This window comes from Protopterus annectens, chromosome 1.part1 (assembly GCF_019279795.1).
Source record: "Protopterus annectens isolate FY-2018-M chromosome 1.part1, PAN1.0, whole genome shotgun sequence".
Classification (NCBI taxonomy): Eukaryota; Metazoa; Chordata; order Ceratodontiformes; family Protopteridae; genus Protopterus; species Protopterus annectens.
This window is the reverse complement of record NC_056726.1, coordinates 521,238,445-521,262,694: the sequence shown is the minus strand read 5'-3', so window position 1 is coordinate 521,262,694 and position 24,250 is coordinate 521,238,445. Positions and strand designations below refer to the sequence as shown.

Sequence of the window (24,250 nt, the reverse complement as noted above, 5' to 3'; positions counted from 1 at the left end):
GCTTAAACAATTCAATTTTACAGACATATAATCATGGGAATAAATTTTAACCCATGCTGTAATACAGATAATTCTGTACAAGACAAAGGGTTACCTGTAAGGTTTACAATCAGGTTGTCACCACTGGTAACACTGGTTGATTTTGCTACATTAGAAACATTAATATAGTCAATATCTTTTCTTACTGTTAAAGTGCTGTCCCTCCTTGTTCTTCTGTAAATATCCCCATTTTTGATTATTATTGTTGGTTCCTGATCTGTTGTAACTCAGAAAGTTTTCCTGCATATAATAGGGCTAATGGGGCTGTGGAAAGGGAGGAAAAGCCCTAGTTTCATTGTCAGATTCCCCAGCACTACTGTTGACTTCAGAAGAGCTAGTTTGTGTTTAATTGTTTTAGTTAATTGATTAATAATGTGATATTTGTTATGTAAGTGTAGCTTGTGCTACTGTGATGTTAACTCTATGAAAGGCTTGCTAGCCAAGGCGCTGGAGTATTAAACAATTTTGGATTTTATGCTTCTGCAGTTGCTATTTTTTTGCTTTCTCTGTGTTTTTTTTTTAAACCCCATGTACCCTAATTGACCATAGTTAGATGGTCATTGTTAGTAGAGAATTCTGTGATGAACACCCACTACCTCTGTCCATGTGAATTTACATTCACCCATCTAGTTATCAAGGTTCCCTTTAAATAGGGTCATTGAGGCGCTCTGCTTCACGTGAAGTGGGAGCTTATTCCAGAGGAGTGGCAATCTGAGAGAGCTGTGTCTGTTCAATATGTTCTGTTGATGTCACAGGCTAGGTTGAGACCCCTGGAGTGAGTGACTCTTGTCCCATTTGATTTGCGAATATGCAGCATTTCCATTATGGCAGAGTCAGAGACTGCTCTGTAGGCTAGGTACAGGTCACCTCTCAGCAGCCTGTAAGATACATACATGCTGGAGTGAATGACTTGAGACGTACCTCCCTGGACATGAAAAGAGACATGAAAGAGAGCTTGGATCATGTGGCCCAGTCAGGTATGACCCTAGCCCTGAGTAGCATCCTTCCTTCACCCAGAATGATACCACAGTATAAGGAAAAAATGATCGACTTCAACAATTGGATAAGCTTCTGATGTCATTCAAAGGAGATCCAGTATCTGTCTTCCTGGGAAGACATGATCGACAAACCACGATGCTTTGCCAGAGATGGCCTGCACCTGTCACCCCTGGGATTCAGGTTACTGGCTAAAGCTCTTGCCACCCCTATAGTGCCTTTTTTAGGCAAGGTTCAAAGGACAAAACCACCACGGTAACAGATAGAAGCATGCAAAATCTGTAGGTAATGCTACTCAATGCTAGAAGTCTAAACCTCAAAATGCAGTCTCTCGTGGCACTCCTAAAAATGGAGAACATCGATATCTGTGCAGTAACAAACTTGGTTCAAGGCTCCAGAGAGCACCCCTGCAATATCAGGCTACAACTCTTACCACACATTTCAGCCACAAAACCAAGACCGAAACACTAAAGGTGGAGGAGTGTCCATATTCACCAAAGATATTCACAGCTCCAGGCTAGTTGCCCAACACAATGCATCTGAAATTCTCCAGGTGCAACTAACACTAGGTAAGACTGCAATCCAAATTGTAGCTTGCTACAGATCCCCCACCATGCCCCAAGATTCTCACTACACCTTTCTAAACATACTGGAAAATATTAAGATGCAACCAAACACCCTAATACTGGGTGATTTCAACTACCCTGCCATTAACTGGGAAAACTACTCGGGTACCAACTCCTTTTCCCAATGGTTCTTGGAATTCATAAATTCCAATGCCCTGGATCAACTTAATCCATTGTCCCACCATGGGCTCCAGTATCCTAGACCTGGCCATTACCAACATGGGAGATAGATGCTCCACACCAGTGGTCACCCCTTCATTGGTCAGGTCTGACCATAAGCAAATAACCCTTGACATCCACATCCCACCTCCACCCCCCAGTAAGAAAAAACCTCCTTAAAAACTTCTCCAAAGCCAACTTCATGCTACTGAAGTCAGAAGTGACAAACTTCATGACACCCATGCAGACGGGATCTGAAAGTTCGACTGCAGAATCCTACACTAAGGCACTGTATGAGCACATCCACTTGTGCATGAATCGTGCCATCCCAAATATAACCAAGATGCTCTTCTCCAAAAAAAGGAAGCCAATCTGGTGGCCCCCCGCTATAAACAAACTATACAACAGAAGGAAGAAACTGTTGCAGAAAAGAGGAAAATCCCAGGATGCAAAAAACTCCCTCACCAGCCTCGGTAAGAAGCTGAGATCCTTCATAAAATCCTCAAAAGCTAGTTACGAAAATAAAATTACCAAAGATTCCAAAGACAACCACAAGGCATTCTGTAGTTATGTCAAGAATCTAAATGGCAATGCTCAGATCTGCTCTGAGCTTCAACAGAATGGCATTAAATATACTGATCGATTTAGTGCCAACTTCACCCTCCTCTCACTCCCTAAAGGGCCCATCTCAGTACCAAAAGATTGCCAAATTCCAGTAATCACAGCCACACAGGTAGAAACTGCACTCTCCAAAGCTAAGAATACAGCATCCATGGGACCAGATGACATCCCAGGCTGTGTACTACATGAATTACAAAATTATCTGGCACCTCACCTAAGTGTCATGTTTAATTATAGCCTCACCTCAGGCTTCGTGCCCACTTAGTGGCGCACAGCTACAGTTATCCCACTCCACAAGGGGAGATCCACCTTGGATCCTGGGAACTACCATCCCATCAGTCTGACGAGCCTGATCTGCAAGGGCATGGAACGCATTATCATGAAACTTGTAAACAAAGACATTGGCAACCTTCAAACACTGGACCCAACCCAGTTTGGGTTTGTGAAGGGCCGATCTTGTCTCCTGAACTTGACTTCTTCCATGAAACTTGTAAACAAAGACATAACTTGACTTCTTCCATGAAACTTGTAAACAAAGACATTGGCAACCTTCAAACACTGGACCCAACCCAGTTTGGGTTTGTGAAGGGCCGATCTTGTCTCCTGAACTTGACTTCTTCGAATCAGTCTCGATGGATTGCCAACTGGCTTACTGACAGAACCCAGACTGTAAAAGTAGCAGACTCCAAATACAGCTCCAGACAAGTGGAAGTACCTCAGGGTTCAGTCCTGGGACCACTCTTGTTTGGCATCTACTTCTCTAAAGTACAGGCCAACACTAAGGGACTCTGGCTAACAAAGTTCGCAGATGACTGCAAACTGGGAGCCATTATTGAATCCCCATATGATGTGGATATTCTACAAAAGGGCCTTTTACAGAAACAGATGCCTGGTGCCAGAGCCATGGGCTCAAGCTTAATGCCAAGAAATGTATACTTATCCCCTTTGGAAAAAAACATGTACCCATGAATTACCACATAGGTGGCAGTACACTAAACATCAAAAGTGTGATGAGAGACTTAGGGACACAGGTGGACAGTGGTCTCACTTTCGATGACCACATCACCACAACAGTCAGGAAATCTATGTGGCACACCTCATCACTAAGGGCTTTTCATCCCGAAAAAAGGTTATTGTCCCACTGTACTCATCCCTAATTAGACCCATTTAGAGTATAATGTCCCGTTTGGTATGTACCTCACAAGACGTCTGCAACAGCTGGAAAGGCCACAGAAATACCCCACTGAAAGAATCACAGGCCTAAAGCAGATGCCATATGCTGACCATCTAAAAAAACTCCATTTATACTCTGTGGCATATCGTCTACTCAGAGGCGATCTCTGCTTAACATACAAGGCCATGTTAAACCCTGAGCTGTTGGACATGCTCCACTTAAAGAAATCCCAATCCCTCAAAGCCACATGCTCCAGGGATCTAAACCTTGTCATCACAATGAACAAAACATGCTGGAGGGATATTAATATAACAACCCAGAAGCTTGGCAAATATATATAACAACCAAAGAAATGACCTGTGAAAAACAGCTCCACTTTTCAAGCAAGTGCTTTTATTTTTTTGTAAGAACAAGATTTCTCAGAACAAGATTTCTCTAGCGCCTCGCCATCTGCCTTTACAGAGTAAAACTTTCATTCCTAAAATGCAATCCTCTTATACTCAGCTTAAACACATTTCAATTAATCAATTAAAACTCACTCTAATATACTTTTAAAGTCACAGTTAAAAAATCATAAAAAACACTGCCAATTACATTCCTTATTTAATCCTTTTGGTGACAATGTACTATATTTCATTATAAGAATAGATTCCTTTCGCCTTAATATACGTTTCAATAACTCCGCATTTTCATATTGTAATTTTACTTGTTCCAGTATGGTTACTTTCATGGTATTTAATTCACCATTATGTTCTTTATTAAAATGTTCTGCTACAGGACTCATAATTTTCTCTTTCTTAACATCTCTCACATGTTCTTTTATTCTATCAGCCAATGATCTTTTTGTTTCCCCTATATAATATTTGTTGCACGGGCAAACTATCTCATAAATAACACCTTTACTCACACAAGAATATCTACCCTGTGTTTCAAACTTTTTTTCACCTATACTTTCTACTTTTGTTGTAATATACTGACATATGGTACATTTTCCACATGGAAAAGTCCCCTTTGTTTCTACATTTTTTAACATCTTATCTTTTGGCTTTCTATATTTTGCTTGTACTAAAAAATCCTTAAGGTTTCTTCCCCTTTGATAAGAAATTTTCAGCTCTATTTGCGATAATGACTGCACATTTCTTTTTATTTGTTTCCAATATTCTTCTATCACCCCTGTCATTCTATGTGAAAAAGATGTATATTTAGTAACAAAGAATAAATTCTCTTTTTCTAATGTCTCATTTACCCTTAATTTCCTTCCTCTTTGTATATCTTTTGTCACTACCTTTACATTTTGATTAACACCAAATATTTTTTGCAAGCTCTCATTTATTTTTTCTTTGTTATAGCCCCTAGATTCAAACATCAAGGCTACTTCTAGTGCTTCATTATATGCTTCAATAACATCACTATTTAGTCTTTTTATTCTTAACATTTCCCCTGACTGAATGGAGTCCAATGTGTGATTAGGATGACAACTTGTTGCATGTACCATCAGATTTTTTTGATTACATTTTCTTTAAATATTAGTATGAATTTTCTTGTTGTTTTCCCCTTTCATTATTATATCTAAATAATTTATCTGTAAACCCTTTTGAATATCATCAAATTTAATACCATATTTATTAGCATTTAGATACTCTATAAAATTACTTGATTTACTTTCTCCCCCCTTACAAATAAAAATCAAATCATCTATAAATCGAAAATACCTTTTTACATATTTTCTAAAAAATTCACTTCTATAAATGTAAGTATTTTCTATTAGTCCCATGAATAAATTAGCGTATGCTGGGGCGAATGCCGCCCCCATTGCTGTACCTGCTTCTTGCTTATACAAATTCCCATCAAATTCACATATATTATTCTTAAGGCAAAAATATGTCACATCTTTAATATACTGAGTTCTGGGATTATCCCCCAAAAAACATTGTATAGCTTCAAGTCCAAAAACATGTGATATATTAGTGTATAAACTCACTACATCTGCTGTCATAAAATACATATCTTCTGTCCATATCTCATTCTTGATTTTATTCAATAAATCGAAAGAATCTTTTATATAAGAAGGTAATTTAATTACCTCTTTTACCAAAATTTCATGCAACAAACAACCTAAATTATATGTAAAACAACCAGTGTCAGATACAATGCTATTTCTATTCTATTAATACTATGCTGGAGGGATAGGTTCCTGACCCAGAGACTCCCCATACTCTGGAATAGACTGCCCATACATGTCAAGCAGAGTGCCTCCTTGGCCCTCTTCAAAAGGAACCTTGATGATTGGATAGGAGATAGGAAATTCACCCTGGGGATCATGTCAGTCGCCCTGCTAGACAGGGGTCCAGAGAAGTAAATATTGTGGGAAGAAATATCCAGGGAATTGTTATGGCTAGGCTTGTATAGGCCCTAGGGCCGATAGCCTAGTACCAGCCTATGAACATAGTATAGTGACAGGGTTTTCAGTCTTTTCATGTAAGTCACATTTTGGAGGCCCTGGATTCTTTTGGCTAGAGTCCTCTGTGGTCTCTCCTGTTGCTGCAGGTGTCTGGTGAGATGCATACAGAAGGCAGCATTATACTCAATTAGTGATCTGATAAGGGTCGAGTACAGCAGAGATATAACCTCCTTAGTCTTGGATGTGATGCCTTTATTTATGAGATGCACAATGTAGAGGGCTTTCCTTGCCACATGGTGATCAAAGTTTAGATTGCTGTCAGCCTGTGTTCCCAAGTTCTGCACCACTGGGTTTGAGCTTAGAGGGGTGTTATTTGTGTCATAATTAGCAGGGATTGATGTGAAATATCTGGCCTGAAGCATTTAAACCAGAACTAAGACACTTTTAGAATAACAGACACATTAAGCCTTCAACCAGCAATTCCCAACTTACCACAGAAGTGTAAACCACCTTTGCCAAAGGGGATAATGAGGTATATTTTTGCATTTAGTTTTAGTCCATGACCTTAGGACTAATCATTTGTCTGCGTCAGCCCCTTCTGTAATATGTTTACATCATTGCCTCAGGATGCCCATGTCAATCAGGCTGGCTGGAGACATTTTGGAAATCTGACTGCCCATAGTAGCAGGTAATTTTTAAGTAAGAATTTCTGAGAGGGCAAATTATATCAGCTATTGCTCTGGCAGTACTCCTGATAAAGAGGAGATTGCCAACACACAAAGACACAAACACACACACAGACACACACACAATAAAAACTTGCCTAAACAGCAGAGACTACCAAAACACACTCACAAACACTCCACACACAACACCAAACACATTACACACAGCAGACAACATACCAGTGTCTCTCAAACACAGCCCATAAGGCAAAACAGTAAACCATCAGAGCCCACACGACATAACAATAAACCAAATGTATGAGTCATTGGTGACTCAATTGTGAGACACACAGATGTCCACCTCACCAGGCTTGACAAGGAGAAGGTCACGGTCAGTTGTCTTTCTGGTACCAGAATCCACCAAATCACACATGCACCTAAGTCTCTGCACAAGTACAGCTTTGTCATTGTCCATGTCGGTGTGAATGACTTGTGACATATCTCCCTGGACTATATGAAGAGTGACATGACTGAGCTCTGAGTATGTGTCCCAGGCAGGTATAACCCTAGCCCAAAGCAGCATCCGAACTTCACCAAGAATGATACCACAATACCAACAAAATATAATTGACTTCAACAATTGACTTAGTTTCTGGTGTCATTCCAAGGGGATCCAGTATCTGTCTACCTGGGATGACATGGTCGACAGGCCTCGATGCTTTGCCAGAGATGACTTCCACCTGTCACCACTGGGTTTCCAGATCCTGGCCAAGGCTCTTGCTTCCCCATTGTGCCTTTTTTAGGAAATGTCCCAAAGACATATCTTCCAGCATAAAAGATCTGTTAAAAAGCAATTTGAAGGTCATGCTGCTTAACACTAGGAGCCTTAGCCTGAAAATGCACTCACTGGAGGCTCTCCTTGCACTGGAAGACATCGATGTCTGTGCAGTCAAAGAAACTTAGTTCAGGGCTGTGGAGAGCACCCTTGCCTTACCAGGCAGACTAAGTTGGGTGCTGTCATTGACTCCCCAAATGATGTGAACATACTGCAAGAGGGTCTCACAGCAGCTAATGACTGGTGCCAAAGTCATGGCCTCAAGCTAAATGCAAAAAAAAGTGTCATCATACCATTCAGCAAAAACACGGCCCCTACTGATTACCATATCAATGGCAACCCCTAAGCATGCAACCTGTGGTGAGAGACCTGGTCACACCATTCAACCATCATGTAGTGGCAGTGGTCAGAAAAGCCTTTTACTTGGGTCATCTCATATGTAAAGGGGTTGTATCCAGAAAAAAGGAGGTTATTACCTTTCTATACTCCTCTCTCATTAGACCAGTAATTGAGTATAACACCCTGTTTGGTATGTACCTCTCCAAACAACTGCAACAACTGTAAAGGCCACTGAAGTACCTCACAAAGAGAATCCATGGCCTCCAACACCTGTCCTATGTGGGTAGGCTCAAATCACTATCACTGTATTTGGTATCATACAGATTGCTCAGTGCTGATCTGTGTCCCGCCTACTAGGCAGTCTCGGACCCTGCCTTACTAGAGATGCTCCATAACTGTAAGTCTAATTCATCGCTCACTACCTGCTCGAAAGACCTGAATCTAACAAGCAACAGCAACAAAACCTGCTGGAGAGACAGGTTTGTCTCCGAGAGGCTGCCCTGTCTCTGGAATAGACTTCTGTACATGTCAAACAAAACACCTCACTGACCCTCTTTAAGTGCAACCTTGATGAGTGGATGGAAAACTACAAATTTGTCCCAGGGATTCCACCTGTGTCCCCTCATTGATAGAGGTAACAGGTGCTGACTGAAGTTTCTTTTTGGGGATAAAATCTTGGCTAGGATTGTAAGGCCCCCAGGCCCATTAGCCTAATAACCTCCTATGATTCTGTAGAAGATCAGGGATGGAAAATGGGGAGATGCTGCTCATTGCTCATCTGAGTTGCCTGCACTGCGGAAGTGTGCAGCTGCATTGCTCACAGAGCAGTGAGGATCCTGGATGAGTTTCACTGACTGGTGTCTAGGGAAAAATAGTTTCTAGGTGTTTGCATTTATACAAGGCACTGCTAACCCCCATTACACAGTGCACAGCTGCAAACAAATGCTAGGCTTATATACTGTCGAAATTAAACCATTTTAAACTAGTTTGCCAATAGGAAATCACACAATGATTCTTCCTCTAGCAATCCCTAACTCAGACAAGGCTATATCCACACACTTCTGCCACAAGGGTGCAGGGGAGCCCTTCTTAATTTAAGATGGCTGGATTTGAGTTTAAATGTATGAAAAGCAGGCTAGATTCAGCAAGTGTGGATCTAGTGTATGCTAACTAAAGAATATTTTAGTGCCAAACAAGTGCAGTTAATAAGCAGGCACAAACAATAAAAACATTCAAAAAGGTACAAATTAATACAGTAAAACAGTAAAATACAGATGAAAAAAGTGCAGACCAAACTCAAAATAAGCTTAATTTCTTGTTCTTATCTTTGGATGGCTTGGATTTGAACAGAAACATACTGGACATCTGGCAAAGGATGCCAAACACAGAGCAATTGTAGTTAATTGAACTTAAACCAGAACAGAGACACTTAGAGTAATATGCACTTAGCCTTCAGCCAGTAACTCCCAGCTCTGAAGGGTGGAGACTACCCTCTCCTCCCACAAAATGTAGACCACAAACCATCTTAATGTGAAATATCTGGCCTGAAGCATTTAAACCAGAACTAAGACACTTTTAGAATAACAGACACATTAAGCCTTCAACCAGCAATTCCCAACTTACCACAGAAGTGTAAACCACAAACCTTTCTTATTCAAGATAAGTAGTGTGAAGACCGTGTTTAAATCAAAACTAAAGAGGCTTAGAATAACAGTTACAGTTGAATCAGGTTACTAACAAGCGGTAATAAATGCAGCAGAATAAATGCAACTGAACACTTTTAAGAATAAGTAGCCAAAAGCGAAATAAAGTAGTAAGATGCACAGATACAGTAAAAGCAGCTGAATAAAGTGCAGTTTAAGTAAGTGAGGTGGGAAGAAACAGAAGATAAATCAAGTTTGAGAGAGTAAGGAGGTGGGTCTTCCCAACTGATCTCTCTGTACTCTGTTGAGTGAGCTGATGAGATGGGACTGGGAAGAGTGTCCAAAATAAGAACAATAGACTGGGCAGGCAAACTCAAAAGACACCAAGTTAGAGTACAACAGTTGGGCCAGTGAGTGAGAAAGTCAAATGCAGGCAGAGATCAGCAGTAGTCAGGCAGAAGCAAGTCGAATAAGCACTCCATCTAAATAAAGATACCTCCAAAAATGCTCTAGTTAAAGAGGAATGCTGTTTCTCAGCTTCACCCACTAATTAACTAGTAGTAGCTCCCTGAGCCTGCTTGCTTAATGGTGACTTAGTCATTGATGACATCTTGGATCTCTCCCATTTCTTAGGGTCTGTCATCCCAAATTTATTGTAGGTAGCTGACCTGCTCGAAACAGAGTTAAAAGCAGCAGTCCTTGTTAAATTCTCTGTAGTAGCACCAGCTTCCGAAGGCAGATGAAGCACACATTTATATCCTTTATCACTGACATGGAGAGAAGGCAAATGCAGTTGCGCACAGACCAGACCAGATCTCTACAATGCCTGATCACAGGAACAAAGGTTTTTCCTTATAAGATAGAGAATTTTGCTGTAATCTGCAGTTACCCTTACCTTATTGTCCAATAACCTCTGTGTTCTCTACATTTCCTCATAGTCTTAAACCTGTTATTGAAATTCAAGCATTTTGTAAGAAACTGTCTGACTAGGTAGTTTTTTTTATTCTAAGAATGATCCTTTGGGCATGTCCTGTAATCAAAAGCCTGGTGTTACCAATTATCCTCTCCAACTCTATGGTTATGAGCTCTACTGGTTCCTCAGCTACAGTGCCTTCAGAAAAAAAAACTATTAACGTCAAGTAATTTTTTTCTGGTGCGATTCTCAGCATCATCAATTTTACATTCCAAATGGGTCAAGAAGGTTTGTATATTTTGAATCTCTTTCGAGTGAGTCCCAACTAAATTTCTAAGTGAATTTAGCTCAGCACAATTATGGCAAACTTTGTCTTCAATTGCCCACAATTTTTGCTCCTGTCTTTCAGCAGTTGATTTAATATGTTGAATCTCCTGCATTACCACTTTCAGAACTGAAGTCAGCATATCCATTCTCTATTTAAAATCCATCATGACCTCTGCTTTAATTCCAGGAACCTCCACTATCTTGAGCCTTGAACAGGAAAGTTGTGGCAAGGAATTGCTTATTGCAAGATTTTGTAACTCCGTACAGCACCACCATGACCAGAATAACACAAAACCAAAACAAAGTGGCAGTCTTAAAAAACATTCTTTATATAGAAAAGAAATTAAATTATCAGGTACAGACCTTTTAAGTAAAAGTGAATGACTGGGTAAGAGTGGAGCTAACACAATTGGCAGTGCATTGTTGCACTATCTCGAGTGCAAAGTTAATTTCTGATGGTGGTGGTGGTTATTTAAAAGCAGGGGGGGTTGCGGTTTATATAAGTATTATTGTTCTGACTGAGAAAACCTGTTTCTGCAGTTCAAAAATAGCTCATTTTAGTAATGATAGGAGCTAAAAGTGTTTTATCCTGTAGTAGTGGAGTCTCTGGCAGTATATCATGCGACTCTGATCTCTTCATTTACCACTGAAAAAGAGGTACTTTTGCCTTAGAGATGATCCAGTAAATAAATTAATACATTTTTTTGGGGGGGTAGTCTTGGGGGGATGAAACTTTCTGTAAAAATGTTTATTGTAAATGTCTTTGTTGATCATGCTAGCATCAGTGATATAGGTGCAGTATATTAAATCCCTTCCCCCTGGAAAGCAGATTTGTTCATATAAAAGTTTAAGTCTTTAGAACTAATATCAGAATATCCTTAGATTTAAGCACTTTAGATGTTTATCATATTGATCATTGCTGTGGTAGTCTTAGCTATATGGGTTATATCATGCCATGGATATAAAAGCTGGCCAGCTTCCAAAGCTTCAAGGCACCTTCCACACACCCAAACTGTCAGGCAGCACAATCTAAGCTGACTAAAAGACAAATTTGGGCAACAGGGCCTTCAAATGTTATCTGCCAACAGAGAGAGGGAGGCTGTGGCCTGAACAAACAAGGCTAGGAACAAATTTACTTAGACAACTGTACCATGTTCATCATATTGATCACTGCTGCAGTGTCTTTAGCTATATGGGTAGATTACCCTAGCCTACTACATTTGGGAGGTGGAAGAAGTGTCCAGAATCCCCAGGAGAATAGTCATAGCAAATCCTGACGTGGACTTAGAGAAGGAGTCAAGCTTATAGTGCTTTGTAAAAGTATGTACAGAGAATCAAGTAACAGCTTCTAGATTATTTCTGGAACCCAACTCTTTTTCAAAAAGCCATAGATGAAACCTAGGCTCTGATAAACTGAGGCTTGACCCTGCCTGGAATTGTTTTGTTATGGTGAATATAACAAAAGACGCATTGGTTCCACTCTTCCCCCCTGGAACCGACGAGAGAGTGTCGGATCCGAGACTTTTCAGAAGGCACCGAAGAGGTCAGGGTGGGTGGAACCAAAGTCACTGGAACAGGACTCTGCTCCACGGGTTCCACAACCATCAGATCTTCCACCTCCGGTTCCGAAGGCCTGGGTAGCCTCTGAGGAGTCGTCGTCACAGGCAATGCGGCAGGAACAGGGCTCAAACCCAGTTGGGACAAAGCCGAGAGCAGTTTAGCCAATGCCGGGTTCTCCAAGAGCCTCTGCACCACACGGTCCACATCAATATCTGACATCCTTGAAGGATCAGGTCGAAGGGGCCGAAGAAGCTACAGACTTAAGTATTGGAGATTTTAAAGTCTCCGATATCGGCTCCAAAACCAAAGGCTGGCTCCGAATCATCAGTTCGGCAAACAGTTCCGAAGACCTAGGAACCGGTGACTGCACCTTGAGAGGTGCTCGGAGCTGAAGACTTAGGCTCCGAGGACACCCGAGACTACTTCGACCCTTTCGAAGACTTGTAGGACTGGTCTGACTTGTCCAAAGCTTCTTGAAACTTAGGTGTTGAGACCTCGATCAATTAGTTTCTCTAACAAAACTCTGCCACTAAAAGAGAGGCAGATGGAACAATCCACCTGTAAATGGAGAGGTCCCAAACAGTACACACAAGAAATGTGGTTATCTGGTATTGACATTTTTTGGCCACAGTCGCATCTTTTAAATCCGGACTTTTGCTTTTGGTCAGCCATCATGTCTAAGAGAAAGCACAATTATCAGATCCCTGATAATTTTAAGTACAATAGTACTATCCAATCACAAGAATAGAAACACAGAGAAAAAAACAATTATCAGAGCCCTGATAATATAAGTACAACAGTACAATCCAATAATAATCAAACAACAATTAACAATCTTATCAAAAAAAAAAAAGGGATAGAAGGAAATTTAGATCCCTGCACAACTATAGCGAAGGATGAAACCAACTAAGAGAGAGCAAGGCCCAAGAGCAACTCGCTCCAATAAAACACACTATAAAAAGGACAAAGCCCTAAATAAAACAATAGTATGACAAGGGATACTGGTAGAAAAACATATACATCTAAATAAAAAGTAAACTTAGTTGTAGAAATGCTTCTTAATAACCCTTCACTGGCTCGAGCACACTGAAGACTTGTGATCCATTGCAGCGGTAAACTAGATCTGGGGTTAGTCAGAGAGCATCATGGGATAGGTGCTGTGCCTCGAGCTACTGAAAGATCTTGAGCTTGAAAAGCGGCTGACTCTGAGCCGATGGATCTGCTCCGTACCCACGTGTAAGAACAAACGGCGAGATTGAACAACTCACATGGAACGTTATGGTAAGAACATAACTTCTTTGTAATAGCCTAAGGCAACCATTTGGAAATGGTCTGGATTGACACAGGTTGTCCCTTTTTCTTACCTTCAAAAGAACTGGTCAGTAAAAACTAAATGAAAACTCCAGCCAAGCTAGAACTTTCACTGAGTGACCTCTCAAACCTCCTGTATCAGAGGCACATGGGGTTTGGCTTTACTGGCCTGAAATTTTCCATTGAAATGACTTAAAAGTAATAAGTCATGGGCATTCAGAATTGCCGTGTAGCTGAAACACCTGATGTTCATAAGGGTAATTTGCATATATCCCATGTCCCATGTGTACAGGAAGTTTAAGAGTTCACTCAGTGGGAGTTCTAGCTTGGCTACAGTTTTCATTTAGTTTTTACTGATTGTTTTTTCTGTATGACCTTCTCAATTTGTTTTACCTTCAAAAGAAATGAACTATTGATCCAAAGATCTGAAAGATTTAGTTCTGTCAAGATAGTACCCGAGACGTCTATGAACATCCAGGATATGGAGTATCCTTTCTCCTTCATTTTTAGGTTCAAGAAAGAAAATGGGGAGATGGATAGTTTGGCTTAAAGTAAATTTGGGATACCACTTTAGCATGAAATAAGGATTAGCTCTCAAAGATGCCGTTTCTGTGGAAAATGAGATAGAGTTGACTCACCATAAGAACTTGCAAAACAGATGTTCTTGCAGAGGTCAGATCGGTCAGTAAAACTGTTTTCCATGTTAAGAACCTCAAGTCAGCCAAGTTAGCTGGTTCAAAGGGAGCAAATGTTAGCATCTCCAAAATAAATTTAAGATCCCAAGGAAGGATCACTGGGTTACTTGGAAGCTTTGTGTGCAAAATTCCTTTCAAAAACATTTTGACATGAGAATGCATTGAAAGAGGAGGATCCATGGGCAGACACAATGAAATGCCCTATAAATGAACCTCGATAGAGGAACAAAAAAGGCCAAAGGGTAGTAACTCACACAGATATTGTAATCCTCTTGCCTTCTTTTGTCTCACAAATCTTCTTTACTAAATCATCTGCTTTCCTGCAGATTTGACCTAACAACCATTTTCTGTTTCCCTTGACATTTTTTTGAAATTAAGACTACTGCATTTATAACCACATTTCTTCATCTGTCCCACAGTTTGCAATTCTACTGCCTTTCACACGCATTTCCATAGAATCATAAACTGTTACTAAGCTAATGACCCTAGGGGGCCTTTCTAAGCCTAGCCAAGTTTTCTCAAAAGTATAATGATGTCTTGTATCCAAATAGGACATTGAGGGCTAAGCATTTATAGGCTACATCTGTCCTTATAGGACATGGGTGCCAGGCCCAGTGTAAATTTCCTGTTACCTATCTGCTCGGCTAGTTTCTGCTTAAACTGGGTTGCAGACAAACTCTGCTTCACATGGATGAGAGAAGCCTGTTCCAAAGGAGGGGCAGTCTCTGGGACACATCTGCCTCTCCAGCATATTCTGTTTAAGTCACAGACAAAATTCATGTCCCTAGGCATTGTATTTATTTTACGGTTCGACATACGAATATGTAGGAGATTCATAAGTGTGGGGGGTTTGACGCCTTGTAAGCCAGGCATAGATCACCCCCTCAGCAATCTATAGGAGACTGAATAGAGGGAAAGGACTTTAAGGTGCTGTGCATAAGGCAAGTTTGTTACACCTTGTGCTTTTTGTTTTGCATTCCAGTCTTCTTTGCTAAAATCCTTGACAGAGCCTGCTTTGTAGTGCCATGTTGTCTGCTTGCTGCAACTTTGTTGATCTCTCCCCTGTGACCTATTTGGTAAAGTAGTCCATCACCAGTATGAACAGAGTTGGCTTAGAGGTTAACTCTAATTCACAAAGCTCCAACTGGGAACCCCTCTGTGAGTTCAAACACTGTTCATACTTGAGTCAGTTGGCAGTGCCTGCACTAGTTCTTTCAGTGATTCCTGGAATTTGAACCATAGCAGCACTGTCCAAATTGTGGAATACTTTTTTTTAGCACTGTAAGCCAATGCATCTTGATAACTATTTTCTCTACCAAAGACCAAACACTTGCCATTTACTGGGGTCCTAAAACTACTCAGCATATTTTATAATGGTTCTACTGTGGACTGAGTTACAACTTGGTGAAGAACTACAACTGGTTCCTTATCCAATTTGCACTCGGTGAGCAGTAGAGAATCCCTTTGTAATTACTTACTCTAATATTATGTAGAATAAATATATCACATCTAGCCTCTCTTGTTAACTCTCACAGAGCATGCATTGTAACCATGTTAACAAATCCAAAGTCCCTAGTTTCATTCTTCATATTTTTTTCTCTGTTTAAGTCTCCTTTCTAACATCTATCCTTTCTTCCTTTTTTTATCCACTTAAGACTAGAGTAGATGAAGATATTGCTATCATCTCAACTTTCTGAAAATAACCCAGAAAATGTATTTTGGGTGTCCTAATATCTGCCTTCTGGTCATGTTATGCATCCCTTGTTCTTTAAAAAAAACACCCTCTTCCTCCTTTGCCATCTCCAAAATTTCCTGGAACCATTTATACTTGTAATTAAAGTTTGCGAAGAATGATTTCTGATCACCCCAGTCTTCTTCCTCAGACATTAACTGACCTTATTTTCTTCCCAGCCTCATACTCATCACACATTACTACTTGTACATCCTCAGGGTATAAACCCACACTTATTATTCCATTTTCCTTTCTAACTAGCTAGAGACACTACAGACCAAGGTTACACCTATTGTCTACATCCCAAAATTTAGCCTTCGTCTTCCATCCCCCAGTGCAGACATAAAATGATTAAAAAGTACTGCACTTCACAACCATTTGTGACTTTATTTAAACCACTTTAACATATTAAATGGTTTTATTCACTCAGTTCACAAAAGTATAGTCTCAGCCATTTCAACAGCACAGAATAATAAAGCTGGACTCTTCCCCCACCCCCACCCCCCATGACCTAGGTTTGAGTGGTGGCTGGAAGAGTTGTGTCAGGGAGGGGGATGAGTAGTTTAAATCTTTCTCCTGTGCCTTAGGAAAAGGGGGAATTTAAGTCTTCCCACCTGCTGATGGTTAAGTGTTACCTCCCAAGGTACTTTCTGTTGGAAAAAAACTATCTGCATAGTATGCAAGTGAACTTGGAAGTATATACCTTTATGGCCCAGCTGCATTCCTTGTGTGCTCTCCTCAGGAAAAGAAATACAGCAAACAATTAAGTAACCAGTATGATTGTCCCAACATTATTAATGGTTCATCCCCACGGCCAGTTGCATCAGCCAGCTGGGATGGTAGATAAGTGAGCTAATTTGCAGTGGGTTTAGCAGGCCCAGAAAAAAATGTGACTGAAACAAGATATTTGTTTCCCATGAGATGAAGGCATAAATTGTTAGTTCTTATAAAAATGCAGGTAAACAGAATCTTAAGAATGTACCAACTGTTTTAAGTTATGTTAGTGTTCCATAAAATACGGCTGCACATTTATTCCTGTGAGTGGAATACTCTATCTTCTCTGTCTCAGCCAGTGTCTTGCCTGAACTTTCCCTTATTCAGGCACTCCTTTGCACTGGAATTTTTCTGTCCATTACCATCAAACATCTACTTTCACAAATCTACTAAATCCTTCTCACATTTGCCTGTTCTGATCCTTAATTGTAGATCGGGAACACAGCAACCATCCTAACTATGCTTCTAGCCAGAGTCTCAAAAACTGCTGCAACACCCCAGCTAAGCTGTGCCACTGCCATTGTTGCAGGTGACAGCAAAAAATTAGTTACTGCAGTTTCCTCCACAACAGTAGTAGCCTGGTAGCATAATGCCCACCATTGGCTATGTTGCCATTTCAGAATATGGAAGAATCAGCAAAATATGACTGCTTCACTTAAATGGGACATCTGCTTGTCTCTATTTAGAAGCACTAGCCTCCACAATGCAGTGCCCACTTCGTGTCTTCCACTTCAAAGCCAAACAAAACCCCATACAACTGGAAGAGCGGAAGAGCAGAAGAATAGTTATGGTTCTGTAGACGTAACTGCATATTTGGGTAATCCTTGACAAAAAGTCAGAGGGTGCAGTTGGACTCCTTGCAAGTAGCAATGAAACAAATATAAAAATAAATATTTCAGAGCACATGGTTGCAAGGATAAACACTCTCTAGGCAAAATGCTAATTTCTATAAAGTACTTCGTTAATTCTGCAGTGTAAACAATAGAGGTTGGAAATGTAGTGGCAAACCACTTAACCCTGTTACTTTTGTTCTCTTATTCACCCTTACCTTTCAGGCTTTATTCATGTCATCAGTGGCAACTGGTAGCTCTCTAGTGATAGAATATACTGACCATCACAACTCATGGTTGCCTAACTAGTACAATATGCATTTTCAGCTTGTTGAAAAAGGGCCATTTTGATTAATAAGGAAACTGATAAAATTTCAAGAATCTACGAGGGAAAGACATCTTCCAGGTTTTCTGTCATAATGGTGTAATCCTTCAGTCAAAAATGATTTAAGAACAGTGAATGACATTAACTGAGAAAATGATGCCAATTATTTCTGTTTGATAGGTGATGGAATGTTAGTCATTAGCAATGTTTGCATCTTTATAATGCACATTTTGTATTTTTCCTTCTAAGCATTGTTGAATTATTTTATCACAGGCATTGATTCCTGGCTGCAAGAATTTCTTTTTTTGCCCTTTGAGGGCAGTTGCTTTTATTTGCCTCAATGTGATGATAGTTTTTTGTCCTGTTTTGCAGGTTTTAATCCTAGAGCCAACTAAAATTTATCTACCTTCCTATCTTTCCATAAATAATGAGGCTGAAGAGAAAACTGTGTGTATTTGGCATGTTTCCCCTGAAGATATGGTAAGAAATAATGCATTGCATTATTAACTAGTTTGTATTTTAAAAAAGTAAACTCTAGCCTGGGAATGGAATTGAATGTCATTGGGAGACTGGGAGACTCCAATCCAATAAAAATAGCATTCAAGCCATCTCTGGTGGCATACAAGAATAAAGGAAAAAGCCCTGACTATGGCCGAGACAACCCAAGTTTGATTAATGGCTCAGAAACCTGATGATGCTAGCAGTGAAGGATGAGCATGGGTGGGGCTAACTCTGCACTGTTATGATCATTCAGAGGAGGGGCAATGATACAGATGCGCAGACAGGTGTTAGGTTCACCAAACCAATGGTTTGTCTTGGCTTTCAGGGTAGGTGTGCAGAAGCATGCAGTCACTTGACAAAGGCATTTCAGGCCTCCGTATTGCTGCTGATGCATGTTTGCCTACTTTGTTTTGGGCTTAGGCCCATTACAGACACCGTTATTGCCATCCTGCCCGTGAGGGCACAAAGCAGTCTCATGGATGCCCAAATGATGGCCACCTCCAGATAGTTCTTGCTTTAACACTTGTTTGACACTTGTTGAAACCCCTTTGATTGAAAAATGAATGAGCCATGTCCAACTGAGACAAGCTTAATAGTAGCCAAGTACATGGAAAAAAATATATATACAAAGCGAAATAACATTCTAAATGTGTATGAAAGTATACAGATAGTAGTAGCAACCTGCAGGCCATTAGTGGACTTCCAAGATGCGTACGTTGTCTTGATGCTATAGGTATAGGAAGGCCTCATTTCCCCTAGGTGGTCCTGTATTAGTCAGCACTACTCATTTCACTGGCATTAATATGTTTAGGAAATAAGCTAAATAAATTTTTTTTTGTAATTAATTTTAATAGTAATTGTACTGTCTGCAATGACTCCATTGCTATAGTAACTTTTCAAACTACTATTGAATTACTTTTTTTCTGTGATGTATAAATTTTACAAAATGTTTATTCATTAGACTATGCACTCGTAAATGCTGTTTTTTTTCCGTACTGTGTATATAAATCTTTGTCCAGTATGCATCATTTGGAGCTTTTCTCCCTGGGCCTCCAAAGAAAAGAGCACTCTGTGACACACTTTCCTGGTCAACAAATGCAATAATAAATAAATATTCTATAGTTTTGACATAAGTTTGCCCTCCTGCACGACTTTAAATGGTGATCTTTCCAGTTAGTACTCTCACTAGATTGTTTATTAGCTCTACAGAGAGTGCATAAATGCAGTTTCACCTCAAGAGTTTTGCTGATAATATTCATCACACTACTTGGGTTGCTGTAGATGTAGACATCTGTATTTGTTGCAGTATTGTTAAAAAAGCATAGTGAGTAGTACTGTAAAGATCAGAGCTTCAGCATTTTTATCACTAAGGAGCAGTTCTTGCATGTGTTAAGTGCTGTCTTTTTTTAATCTGAAAACTCTCTCAACCAATATGTGTATGGGTTTTTTGAGCATGTACATTATTATTAACATCACAGTTTACTGTTCTCTGACTGAATCTCTTCTAATTGGTTGCATACCCAGTGTGTCCGTACAGGGAATATGGCATGGTAAATAGTGACAGGAGGGTGGGGGTTGCATAACTAAAATCACATGTAAACACAGGGTTGATGATGCCCTGCAGAGAACAGCTGCTTGTGTAGATGTTCTTCATCTCACATTGCTGCAGTCCTTACACTTGGGTAGTCCGCTGTCCTCGGTCGGCCCGAATATCAAAGTATAAGGCTGACGTCGGTCAAGGCGCATTAGACTGACATCAGGACGTCAGGGTACAAATGCGCATGACCGACGTCATATCCTCAGTCTTTTTTGCCGCATGGTCCGATGCAGAAGCAGCGTTGCAAGTGCCGTTCGGCGCTCTGAGATTTTTCAATTGAGTTTCAGACCGAGTCAAAGTTGGCTAAGTACCCGTTGGGAATATTTTAGTTTTTCTTGCCTCAGTGGTTTACCGGATGTCAGAAAAAGTGAATAACTGTATTTCTTGTGGGAAACAGATACCGCATAGAGATTATCATACTTTGTGTATTCCTTGCTTAGGGCCTGAGCACGACGTTGTTGGGTGTCGCTTTTGTGCTAGATTCAATAAGCGCACTATTAAGAGAAGGTTAGACTGTGCCAGGTTAGTCTTGAGCGGTGCAATTACAATATGCCGTCGGATGCTCCGGCGCCCGCTTCTTCGAAGAAGCGCAAGGATAAAGCAGCTAAGTCCAGGCAAGATGGGTCGTCCGTGCGGACGCCCGTTGTTTTGAGGTGTCGGTGGGGGGCGTGGTTCCACCGGAGGTTTCTCTGGAGTCCCAGGGGGAGACCTTGTTATTGCAGGATGTGGCCTCTCAGGAGGCAGGTCAGGCTGAAGGGGCTTCTCAGGTTACTGTACTCCCTCCCTTCCTAGGGTGGTTAGGCCTTCTCCTTCTGTTTCCAAGGCTTCCCCCAGAGGCAGGCCAGGTTTAGCTTCAGTTGGGGTCACTCCTAGTTCTTCAGGATCTGTGCCCAAGAAGCATATGCTTAAAATGGCAGAAGATTTGATTACTTTGATTAGAGGTTCTTTGCCCCTCCTGATAAGAGGCCTAGGGTGGAACCTGAGTTGGGGAGTTTTGAGCAGGCTTCAGATGTTTCAGAGTCTTCGGCTGAAGACTTGCAGGAGTATTCTCCTTATTCTGATTCTGATGTGGATGATTCCACTCCTTCTGCTTCTCCTCCTGAGGATTTTTCTTTTTCAGAGACTCTTCATTCCATGAGGGAGCATTTTAAGTGGGAAGGTCAGGACTTCTCTGATTCCAGGAAAAGGCTTAGGGAATTTTTGTTTTTACCCCAGCATAGGCCTTTGGCTATACCTCCTGTTCTGGATGTTGTGGAGGATGTGTTTGAAGAGGCTTCTCTTAATCCTGATTCTTTGCCTCCTGCTCCTGTTAAACCGGATAGAGGTACTACAGGGTGCCTGAAGCTCATAAGTATCTTTTCAAGAGTCCTAGGGCGGACCCAGAAACTGTCAGTCAGGGGCCTAAGGGGGTTAAGGCTTCTGTTGTTAAAAATCCGGTTCCTCCAGATAAAGAGGCCAGGGCTTTGGATATGTGGGGAAAGAAAGTCTATACTTCTTCCACCCTAGCTATGAGGGCTCTGAATTGCCAGTTTCACATGTTGAAATACCAAAACTATCTACTTTCTCAGTTGAAGTCTAAGGTAGATGCTCTGGCGGAAGGTATTGAGTGTAAAGAGTTACAAGATTTGGTACATGTCTCTGAACAAGTGGGTAAGCATTCTTTGCAATGTGGTTTTGATGCTGTACAGGCCTCGTCCAGGGTGGCTGCCACTGGGTCAGTTCTTCGCAGGCACGCCTGGCTGAGGGATCAGAATTTATCTGAACATGTTAAGACGAGGATTTTAGATGCTCCTTTACAATCTGATGTGTTGTTTGGTTCACCTGTTGAGGCAGTCTTAAAGAAAATGGAAGACAAGGCTAAGTCTATGCAGACTGTTAAAGATTTTTTGCAGGTTCAGCCTCCAAGTATAGCAGAAATTGGCCTACCAAGGGGTGGACGTATCCTTCTTATGATTCCCAGTCTAGGGGTAGGTCTAGACGTGGTAGGGGCAGAGCTCAGGGCTCTTTCAGGCCTAGAACAGGAGTTCACCTGCACAGTCTTCTGGTGAGGGTAGGGGTCAGTCCTTTCGTAAACAGACCCAATGACCTACCTTTTCAGCTGCCAGAGCCTTCTCGCCTGGCAGCACCTTTGGGAGGAAGGTTGGCACTTTTCAAGGAAAATTGGAGTTTAATTACCCAAGACAGATGGGTATTGGATATCATACACCGAGGTTACAGGTTTTATTTCCATACCTTGCCTCCTTTCAAAGGCATGCCAGACGTTCCTCCTCAGCAAAGAATAGAGGCTCACAAACAAATTTCTCTGCTGCTCCAAATAGGGGCCATACAACGGTCCCTCTGTCAGAAGTGGGCCTAGGATTTTATTCTCGCCTGTTCCTAGTACCAAAGAAGGGGAACACGTGGAGGCCAATTTTGGATTTATCTATCCTCAACACTTATCTGGACATTCCCAAGTTCAAAATGTTGACGTTACAACAGCTTTTACCTCTGCTGGGCAAAGATCACTGGATGGTGACTCTGGATCTCAAGGAGGCTTACCTTCATGTTCCTATCAGGCTAAGTTGCAGGAAGTATCTACGTTTTCAGGCTGGGACTTCTCATTATCAGTTCTCTGCATTGCCCTTTGGCTTATCTACTGCGCCCAGAGTGTTCACGAAGGTTCTGGCTCCAGTGATAGCTTTCTTCAGGCTAAGAGGAATACAGATCTATCCTTATTTGGACGATTGCCTGATTCTGGCTCAAGGAAAGGACGAACTTCTTCATCATCTACATTATGTGATAGCAGTGCTAAGATGCCTGGGGTATTCTGTGAACGAAATAAAGTCCAGTCTAGTACCCTCTCAGGACATGTGCTTTCTGGGTGAGAGACTGAATACAGCATCCCAGATGGCCTTTTTGACCCCAGACAAACAACAGAATCTTTCTCTTTACTTCCATCAATTGTCTCATCAGTCCAGGCTGACTGCAAGGACAGTCCTTCAAGCCTTGGGGTTCATGGCATCTTGTATTCTGGTGCTTCCCAATGCCAAACTGCATATGAGGAAGCTACAATGGTATCTCAAAAATATATGGACACAGCACTGCCAGGATATGGACACTGTCATTCAGATAATACCTTGCATTCAAAAGGGGTTTTTGTGGTGGGCTCCGGAATGTCACCTAAACAAGGGACTCTCTGTGACCCGGCCAGAGGCGAGTCAGATTCTAACGACAGATGCCTCAGACAAAGCTTGGGGAGCTCATCTAAATGGAAAGTGGATACAAGACAAGTGGCCTGCCAGACTTCTACATCTACATATCAATCTGAAGGAGATGTTAGCAGTCCAATTTGCATTAATAGCTTTCAAGGATTTACTTCTTCCAGGGCAGGTGTTGATTCTAACAGACAACATAACTGTCATGTGGTACATCAACAAGCAAGGGGGAACACATTCTTATCCTCTGTGCAGACAAGCAATGATTTTGTGGGAGACTGCTCTCCGTTTACAGCTAAATCTTCAGGCAAGGTTTCTGCCGGGAGCACAGAACTCCTTAGCAGATGTGTTGAGCAGACAAATAATGGATCCCCACGAGTGGAAATTGGATCCTCAAGTTTTCAGAAATTGACAGTGTCATGGGGAACTCCAGACATAGATCTGTTAAACTTCTCCACTAAACTACCAGCTGCCAAAGTTTTGCACAAAAAGTTTTCATCCCACAGCCTGGAAAGTGGATGCTCTTTCATTCAATTGGAGCAATCTTCATGTGTATGCCTTTCCACCTCTGCCTCTCCTCCCAAAGGTACTTCTGAAGGTCAGACAGGACAAACCAAAGATGATTTTAATAGCTCCAGATTGGCCTCGACAGCATTGGTACCCACTACTGAGAAGTCTGGTACCAGAGCCGCCATGGCCTTTACCTTCGATTCCACACCTGCTGTCTCAGGAGAACAGTCATTTTCTCAATGTCAAACTTCACTCTCTTCACCTGACAGCCTGGCATAATCTGTTTTAAACCCTGGAGGGTTTCAGCTTCCACAGCAAGTTTTGAATGTTATTTTGGAGGCCAGAAGGCCTAGTACAAGGAAAGTGTACGCAAATAAATGGAAGAGATTTTTATTTTGGAGTGCAGCAAAGGCATTTGATGTTTCTAAGCCTAATTTAAGTTTGGCTCTTCAATATCTTACTGAGTTACTGGACAAAGGTTTG

At 41.2% G+C, this 24,250-nt stretch overlaps 1 protein-coding gene across 1 annotated transcript in view; it reads left to right on the top strand.

Annotated features, from left to right (window-relative positions):
• MAP3K5 (mitogen-activated protein kinase kinase kinase 5) overlaps nucleotides 1-24,250 on the top strand; it is a 2,923,819-nt gene that overhangs the window by 2,036,013 nt on the left and 863,556 nt on the right. Inside the window, exon 11 of the mRNA XM_044087116.1 lies at nucleotides 18,338-18,445. Within this exon, the coding sequence (XP_043943051.1) occupies nucleotides 18,338-18,445 (108 nt within the window). The remainder of the gene's footprint in view (nucleotides 1-18,337; nucleotides 18,446-24,250) is intronic.